The following is an 8,959-nucleotide window of genomic DNA, read 5'->3' on the forward strand; positions in this document are numbered from 1 at the left end:
TCTCTGCACCACATAGCAGGTCTGAGGGCACTGCCAGGGCATCTCAGGGAGATGAAGAAGGCAGAGAGAGCTTCAAGGCAGCCAAGACTGAAGATGCTGAGAGCTCACTGGAGAAGAAGCCACTGCATTTGCTGACAGGGTGAGTCTGTGGTTGCAGGGCAGTGCAGCTGCAGTTCCTGGAGGCACCTCCTAAAGCTGGGGCTGTGTGCTGGGGCAGGGACTCTGCTGCATGCCAGGCTCAGCTCTCAAGCACCCCAGGGAGCTCTTCATGTTGCTTTGGGGAGAAACTCTGGTTGGAAGGAGCCACCCTTGGCAGGGCAAGGCAGTGCAGGGCAGGGCAGGGTCCTTCTGTTGTGGAGGGGCTGTTGTGTGGGCCAGGGCTGCTCTCAGCTCCAGTTCATTTCCAGATCATTTCCAGTGGCATTTTCCATGACTATGTTCAGGTCAGGGGTTCCTGACCCAGTCTCTCCTCTCCTGAATTTTTGCTTCCACTGTCTCTGACCTGGCTGGTGAGGAGGGAAACTCAGCTGTGCCTTTAGAGCAGGGGCTGAGGCTCTTAAAGCATCACACAGAGCTTTACTGGGAACCTCACCAAGTGCCTACACTCCTCACCTGAAGGCATTCCTGAGTGTCTGTCTGTCCCTCTCCTTGCCTGCCTCAGATGCTCTTTGTGTTGCTGATGGCTCTCTGGGCATGGAAGCTTCAGCTGCAGAGTCAGGCACAGACACTGAGATCTCCTGTGCAGGTGGAGCCACAGCAATGAGGTGTCCCAGCTGTCCTGCAGCCTGGGAAGCTCTGGGTAGTGCAAGTTGTGAGGCTGGCAATGACCTGACTGCAAGAGCACCCATGGTCATGCCTTGGCTGTATCCTTGAAGTGTCCATCCAGGCTGTGCTGCCTTCCAAGGGACACTGAGCCAAGTGTCTCCTGGACTACAAGTGGGATGCTGAGACCCTGAGACACTGAGTGCTGTGTGGTGGATCCCTCTGCACTCAGCAGTGTCTGGTGGCTTCTCAGGGTGACATGGGAGCATGGTCACCCTCCAGCTGAGGTGCAGAGCAGGTGACTTAGAATCCATGGGAGCTCTCCCACTCTTGCCTTTTACCCTAAACCAGGATCAAGCAGTGCTCCAGCCTTGGAGCTGAAGGAAGAGTCCCCAAGAAGAAGCAGCAGCAGGAGTCTGTGTGACAGGGGGGGTCTGTGGCCTTTGGTTGTACTGAGATAATGCTCTTCTGACTTGTCACTGCCTTCTTCTCCTTTGACAGGGCCTCATGACCAGAGACAGGGAATGTCCAACAGCAGCTCCATCACCCACTTTCTCCTCCTGCCATTCTCAGGCACAAGGCAGCTGCAGCTCCTGCACTTCTGGCTCTTCCTGGCCATCTACCTGGCTGCCCTGATGGGCAATGGCCTCATCATCACCACCATAGCCTGGGACCACCACCTCCATACCCCCATGTACTTCTTCCTCCTCAACCTCGCCCTCCTTGACCTGGGTGCCATCTCCACCACTGTGCCAAAATCCATGGAGAATTCCCTGAGGGACACCAGGGACATCTCCTATGCAGGATGTGTTCTCCAGCTCTTCTTTTTCATATTCCTAATTGCTGCAGAGTATTTTCTCCTCACTGTCATGTCCTATGATCGCTATGTTGCCATCTGCAGACCGCTGCACTATGAGACCCTCCTGGGCAGCAGAGTCTGTGTCCACCTGGCAGCAGCTGCCTGGGCCTCTGGCTTTCTTCATGCTCTGTTGCACACAGCCAATACATTTTCCCTGCCCCTCTGCCAGGGCAATGCTGTGGAGCAGTTCTTCTGTGAAATCCCCCAGATCCTCAAGCTCTCCTGCTCCACATCCTACCTCAGGGAACTTTGGCTTATTGTGGTCAGTGCCTGTTTTGGTTTTTTCTGTTTTGTGTTCATTGTGGTGTCCTATGTGGAGATCTTCAGGGCAGTGCTGAGGATCCCCTCTCAGCAGGGACGCCACAAATCTTTTGCCACCTGCCTCCCTCACCTGGCTGTGGTCTCCCTGTTTCTCAGCACTGCCATCTTTGCAACCCTGAAGCCCTCCTCCATCTCCTCCCCATCCCAGAACTTGGTTGTTTCAGTTCTGTACTCAGTGGTGCCTCCAGCAGTGAACCCTCTCATCTACAGCCTGAGGAACCAGGAGCTCAAGGCTGCCCTCAGCCAACTGATCCCTGGATGCCTTCAGAAGCAATAAACTCTTTGTCTTCTCCTGCAGAGCAGTTGTGATGTCACTCAATACAGGCTTAGCCTGGCTGCTGGAGTTCTGGCTGCTGCTGGGGCTGTTCCCATTGTGAGAATGCTGTTCCCACAAAAATGTCTTTCTTCAGACTATTTCTGGTTCAGTGTTGTCCTGTCTGGTGTGACTCAGAGGCTGCAGACATGAGGAGCTGTGCTCCCTGTGTGTGCTCAACACAATAAAAGATGTTGCAGGGAGTTGTTTCTCTGAGTTCCTTCCTCCAAGGCTACTCTGGAGCTGCAGGACAATGTCTGTGTGTAGAGGTGGTGGGGCAGAGTCCCAACACAGCAGCAGTGCCAGGGAGCCCCAGAGCTTGGGCTGTCCTCAGCTGCTCTTTCTGCCCTTCCACCCCCTCCTGCTGAGCCTCTGTGCTGGGGCAAGGCCTGAGTGCTCTGGCAGCTTGGGCACTGTGCTGCTGGGTGGCAGTTCTAGGATTGCAGGCAGGGACAGGCCAGGTCTGCTTGTGGGACAGAGCTGTGCTCCAGAGCAGCACTGCCATCAGAACAGGAGGTCTCTTCATGCCTTCATACCCCAACCCCCTCCCATTACAGACTGCACCTACTCGGAGTCCAAACTGGATACCCTGACTCCCTCCCAGTATAGACTCAGTCTAACCATGGTTCCTTTAACCCCTCCCAGTACAGATGTGGCCTCATCCCAGTACAAACTGGATCCTACTATCCTCTAGAACTGCAGCCTGGGTCCTGACCCATTTCCAGTATAAGCTATGTTATTGTCCCCATATATTACAAAGTTCATCCTTTTAACAGATTCCAGCTCAAACCGGATCATCTTTGTCCCTTCCCAATACTTTCTGCATCCCTTCAAATATTGCCTCATGTGTAGTCTGGTCCTACCCAGTACAGTCTGGGCTTCCTCACAGTACAAACTGCATCTCCTGATCTCCTGCCAGTACATACAGTGTCTCATCCCAGGGCAAAGTTGGAGCCCTGGCTCCCTCTCACTACCAACTCCTTCCCTGCCAGTGCAAACCAGATATCAGGACTCCTTCCCAGTACAGACTGTGCCTGCCCCTGGGAAAAGCTGCACCACCTGAAGCCTTGCCAGGACCAGATTAGGACCCCTCCCTGTACAAACTGAACCCATTTACCCCCTCCCAGGCAGACTGGGAACCATCCCAGTACAACCTGAGTGCCCTGGCCAAATCCCAGTACAGTCTGGGACTCATCCCAGTACATATTGGGGTCCTTAATACCCTCCCACCACTAGCTGGGCCCTGTCACAGTCACAACTCCATACCCTAATCACACCAGAGTCCAGTCTGGGCCATCTCCCAGTTCAGACTGGGTCCCTTTAACATCTCCAAGTACAGTGCAGGCCTTGTCCCAGTACAAATTGATTCCACTCATCCCACCCTGTCCTGTTTGATATTTTTATCAGTGCTATAGACAGAGGGATGGAGACACCATCAGCAAGTGTGCAGATGCCACCAAGCTGATGGTGCTGTTGAGATGCCAGAGGGGCAGGATGGCATCCAGAGGCACCTGGACAAGCTGGAGAGGTGGTGCCCAGGTAACCCTCATGAGGTTCAACAAGAGCAAGAGCAGGATCCTGCAGCTGGGCTGGAGCAATCCTCACTATCAATACAGGCTGGGAGAGGAGGTGATAGAAAGCAGCCCTGAGGAGAAGGTCTTGGGGGTGCTGGTGGGGGAGAAGCTGGCCAGGAGCAGGCAGTGTGAGCTTGCATCCCAGAAGGCCAATGGGAGCCTGGGCTGTATGCTAAGCAGCATGGCCTGAAATGGAGAGAGAGGATCCTGCCTCTTTGCTCTGGTAAGACCTCCCCTGAAGCCCTCAACACAGGAAGAACATGGAGCTGATGGAGAGCATCCACAGGAAGGCCACAGAAATGATCACGGGCTTGCAGCAGCTCTGCTGTGAAGACAGGCTGAGGGAACTGGGGGTGTTCAGCCTGGAGAGGAGGAGGCTCTGGGGAGACCTAATAGCAGCCTTCTAGTACCTGAATAGGGATACAAGAAGGATGGAGAGAGACTGTTTGCAGAGGCCTGCAGGGACAGGATGAGAGGCAATGGCATCAAACTAGAGAAAAATAAATTCAAATTGGATATGAGGAAGAACTCCTTCATTATGAGGGGGGCAGAACACTGAAATGGGTGGCCCAGGGAGGTGATTGAGGCCTCTTCCTAGAGGTATTCAAGGTGAGGCTCCCAGTTCAGACTTCCTGTGCTCTGACCCTCATCTGCATCCCCTCCCACCCCTGACTGATCCTTGCACCTGGCACAGGGCAGGGGCTGGGAGCTGCCAGAAGAAGAGGAGTAGGAGGTGGCCTGTGGCTTAGAAGCTCATGGACACCAGGAGCAGGTGAGTGGCAATGCCATGGGCAGCTCAGCTGTGCCTCAGGACCTCCTGCACAGCAACAGCCACAAGGCTGGGCAGGGCTGGGAGGTCACTGATGGCTCAGTAGCTGAGAGGGCAGCAGCAGGGAGAGGGCAGGAAAGGGACTGGGAGGTCACTTCTTGCTGCAGCAGCTGAGAGGGCAGCCCCTGACTCTTCCCTGGCCTCTGTGCTTTGGGGATCCCAGCTGCCAGAGTTGCCAGCAGGCCAACAGAAGGCATGTGGAGGGCAAGGGACTTGTGTGACTCCCTGCCCCTAAGCACCTGGCGGCCCCTGCAGGAAGAGCTTTGGAGCTGGGTTGTCACCTCCCTGCCACCTGAGGGCCTGATGGGACAGCAGCAGGGACAGGGCTTGGCTGTGACTGCTGGAGAAGCTGAGAGGCAGCAGCAGGGACCTGCCTTGGAAGGCCAGGGAAAGGTTTCTTGTGCCTGTGAGCTGCCAGGCCACATGCAGGCTGAGGCCTTGGGCCAGCATTGGGACATCAGGGATGGCTGAGAAGCTCCTAGGGCAGGAGGAGGCACATAGTCAGGAGGTGAGTGTGAGGTCACTGCAAACTCCAATCCCTTTGTATCATTGGCCAGCAGCAGGCCCAGGGCTGGGCTGGGGAATGTGCCATCCCTTGTGCCTGCCATGCTGAGAGACAGCAGCAGGGAGGTGCCTTGGCTGTTGCTTTGGAGATGGAGACTCTGCTCAGTGCCCAGGCAGAAAAGCCTGGGCACTGGCCTGGGATGAAGCAGAGCCTCAGCAGAGTGTAGAAGGCCAAGTGCAGCTGGGCTGTGGTAGCAGGAGTGTGGCCACCCAGACACAGAGGTTGTCTTCCCCATGCACTCAGCACTGCTGGGACCACATCTGCAATGTTGGTGTCTGGCTGTGGAGTTCCTTAGTCTGGAGGAATGGAGAGATACTGCAGAACCTCCCTAGGAGATCTGCCTGGATGGAGTTTGGAGTCTCCATATAGAACCTGAGGCTGCTGAGCTTCTTTAGCCTGGTGAAGTGAAGGCTCAGGGGTGATGCGCACCTGCTTGAAGGGGGGTGTCAGGTGATGGAGCTTTTCTTGGTTGTGGACACAGAAGGAAGCCTTCAGAAAGTGCAACTTAAAGGTTCAGAGTGGAGGCCAGGAGAAAGAAATGTCACTCAAAGTGTAGAGCTGTGGTGCAAGTGGTGACCCAGAAGGAGTCTGGAGATCCTTTGTGTGTCAAGGAACAGGCAGCAAGAGTGGAGAGCCCTGAGTGAAGTTGTGGAAATGTCAGGGAGAGAGCTGGATGGGGAAGCCAGATGGATGTCAACAGCCTGAAGGGAAAAAGCTGCAGGCATGGGACAGTGTAGCACAGCCTGCAGGAGGGATGGCCAAGGGCTCTGGCAGGGCTGAAAGTCTCAACAGGAACAAGGTCTTGATCCTCTTCCTTCTGGCAGCAGCTTCTGCCACCATGGCTGCTGAGAGGAAGTTTTAGTTGGAGGCTCTCAGGATCTGCCTTTCCATGGCCTGAGGGTCAGAGCTTGGCCTCCCTGTTTCATAAACCAAGGCCAGGGTTTGTTCAGCTGCACTTTGCCTTTGTCTGCCTTCAATCATAGCCTCCATTGAGCTTCTCTGACAACCCTTGGGAGGCTTTGTTGCTAATGGCCCTCAGTGAGGCCAATTAAGATTTGTATTGTTATGCTTCTGACTTCTTGAGCAGATTCCTTCAGTCTCCTCTCAGTGTGTGAGGCTCAGGCAATGATCCCCAAGTGTCCTAAGAGCTATTTGTGTCTTTGCAGTTTTCTTCAGGATTTCAAAGTGCTCATCACAAAGCTCCTTTATTATTTATTTTTTTCAGCCACCTAATGACAGAGTGGATAAGGACAAGGCTGACCCTGACTGACTGCAAGAGATCCTGGATTCAAATCTATTTCTATGGCTGTGCCTGGATGCAACCACAAAGCACGCAGACACAGAGACAGAGCTGGCTGGGTCCAGTGCAAGATAGAAACCTTGACCCTGGTGACAGCAAAGGTGTCTGTCCAAAGACACAGAGAGGTGGTGAGGTAGCTGGCAGAGAGGCTGCCCTGGAGTTCAGTTCCTTTCTGCTGGAGCTCAGGGCAAACCCTCACAAAGCTTCAACATTCTCAGAGGATGAGAACTGAACCTGGAGTAGTCTGACTTGGTGCTGGCCCTTGGTGCAGGTTGTGCCTGAGAGATGTCATACTGGGGGAGATGCTGGACAAAGCTGCTGTGACCCAGGAGAGCTCCAAGACTCTGACTTTAGGGTCACTGTTTTTAGAGGTGGAGATCATTGACTTTCATCAGGTGTTTCTCTGATCAGGTGAACCTTGGATGCTGAATCATCCTGGGATCTTCTGCCACTTGCACAGACCCTGAAGGTTTTGACCTCCAGAGTTTTCTATCACCTCCCTGTTGGCTGTGATCCAAGCACAGATGCACTGAGCTGGCAGGAGGTGACAAACACCCAAGCCATAGGAAGAGCAGTGCAAGGCTGAGAGAGTGAGGGTGCAGCACACCAAGGACACCTCTCAGTGCTCTATTTCTGTCTGTCCTGATCTACACCTGGCTTACTCTGGGCTAGTTCACGACCTAGGCAAGGGGGGAGGGGCAATCCCATCAGGTCTTGAGTAGGTTTCCAGTGACACTGGGACTGTGCCACCACAATCTGCTCTGTGACTTGAGTATATTTCTCTCAGCCAGAGAGTGGCTGTGAGGTTGCCTCTTGTCTCTCTGCCTCTCAACAGAGAATGTCATCATCCAATCAGAATGGGAAGGAAATGTGGTGGTTCCTTGGCCTCCAAAGTCTTCTTCAATGCCATTCAGTGACACAAAGCACACAGGAAACACTGATGATGGGAAATGTCTGCAGCAGTGTGACTTGCTTGGCCATCCTCCTAACTCTAACTACAAACCAATGTGGAACAGCAAGCAGAGAGCAGAGCAGGCAGGAAAATCACAGTGGCTGTGACACCAGGGGCAGTGTCCCAGCTGCTGCTGGACACCAACCAAACAGCACTTCCCACCAGCAGTGTTCTTCATTCCTCTTGATTACTTTTAGCACTCAATGGATTTCTTCAGTGTCATGGTGGACTCTGGGCAGAGTCTTTTGTCCTGCTTCTCCTGGTGGTTGTAGCAGGCTGATGAAATCAGGGTGCTGCAGGAGTTGTTGGGTTGCAGTGAAATTCTTTCCAATGGGTGTAGGTTGTAGCTAACCATACAACATGTGATCAAAGACACATCCTGGTGAGGAGGTATTGGCACAGAGAATTTCCAATCACAGCCAATGATTACAGAGACATCACACAGGCAGAAACTGAACTGAATGCTGTGGTGGTGTTCAAGACCTGTGACAAATATTGTGGTGCAGGCCCAGCTGGTTCCACCACCATGAGCTGAGATACAAACTAACAGAGCAGTTGAGAGCAGGACCAGGGCTGCAAGGGGAGCCAAGGGGCCCAGACCTGCAGAACCTGTGGCTCCCTCTTCAGGCATAGGTGAATGTTGCAATTCCCCTTTCCCACAGCCTATCCCCACTCAGCTCCCTGTTGCATCTTGATTTGAACAGGGGCTCTTCTCCCCACTTGCCTTTTCCATCTGTTTCAAGGATGCAGCACTTGGTTCTTTTTCACTCCCATCCTTTCTCACATGCTTGGCTTGCACCTCTCATCACCTCTATGGCCTCACACAGACATGAAGGCCATGTGAACATTTCATTACCATTCCCTTTTTGGGTTCTTATAGATTGATTCAATTGGAAACTATGTCATTGATCAACATGGATCTACAGGCTGCAGCCCAGGCTCTGGTTGTCTCTCTGGGCTGCAAGTGCTCACTGCTGGCGCCTGTTGAGCTTCTCATCCACCAGCACCCCCAAGGCCTTTTCTTCATGGCTGCTCTCAAACCAGTCCCTGCCCAGCCTATATCAGGATCCATGTACATGGTCTCTGTGCACAGTGTCCTGTGGGGTGCATGGGGATTGTTTTTAGGACTGTCCATGGAATCCCAAATACAAAACCTATTTATGGGTTTGGTCAGGGTGAAGTTACACCAACAACCTGAATTTGGTTGGGCTGTTGTGTTACAATCTTTGTGCTCTGGGTTGGTAAAATCTCATTTCATTTGGTTCCTGGTGAGTAGATCCATTGATTCCCTGCATCCAGTCTGCATTTTCTCTTCTGTCATGGATTGCAGTTGAGCCACCCGAGGAGAGCTGCCCCTGCCCCAGGCAGGTTTGCTGTCCTTTCATGTCCATGGAAAACAAGCGAGAGCTTAGCCTGCCTTGTTCTGTGGTGTTTCAGCACTTCCAGTGGATCTGAGCAGTACCTGGTCCCAAGGAGCTTGTGCT

The 8,959-nt window shown here is 53.4% G+C and overlaps 1 protein-coding gene across 1 annotated transcript; it reads left to right on the forward strand.

The window, feature by feature from the left end:
• Positions 1 to 1,229: 1,229 nt before the first annotated feature.
• On the forward strand, positions 1,230 to 2,219 carry LOC137457873 (olfactory receptor 14A16-like; the record flags this gene model as incomplete). Its single annotated transcript, XM_068169618.1, has 1 exon — positions 1,230 to 2,219. A coding segment is annotated over one exon (990 nt), but the record flags the coding sequence as incomplete, so codon positions are not given.
• Between the last annotated feature and the right edge of the window lie 6,740 nt (positions 2,220 to 8,959).

The sequence above is a fragment of the Melanerpes formicivorus genome, unplaced genomic scaffold (assembly GCF_026170545.1).
Source record: "Melanerpes formicivorus ecotype bairdi unplaced genomic scaffold, bMelFor1.0.p_v2 SCAF_206, whole genome shotgun sequence".
NCBI classification, from domain to species: domain Eukaryota; kingdom Metazoa; phylum Chordata; class Aves; order Piciformes; family Picidae; genus Melanerpes; species Melanerpes formicivorus.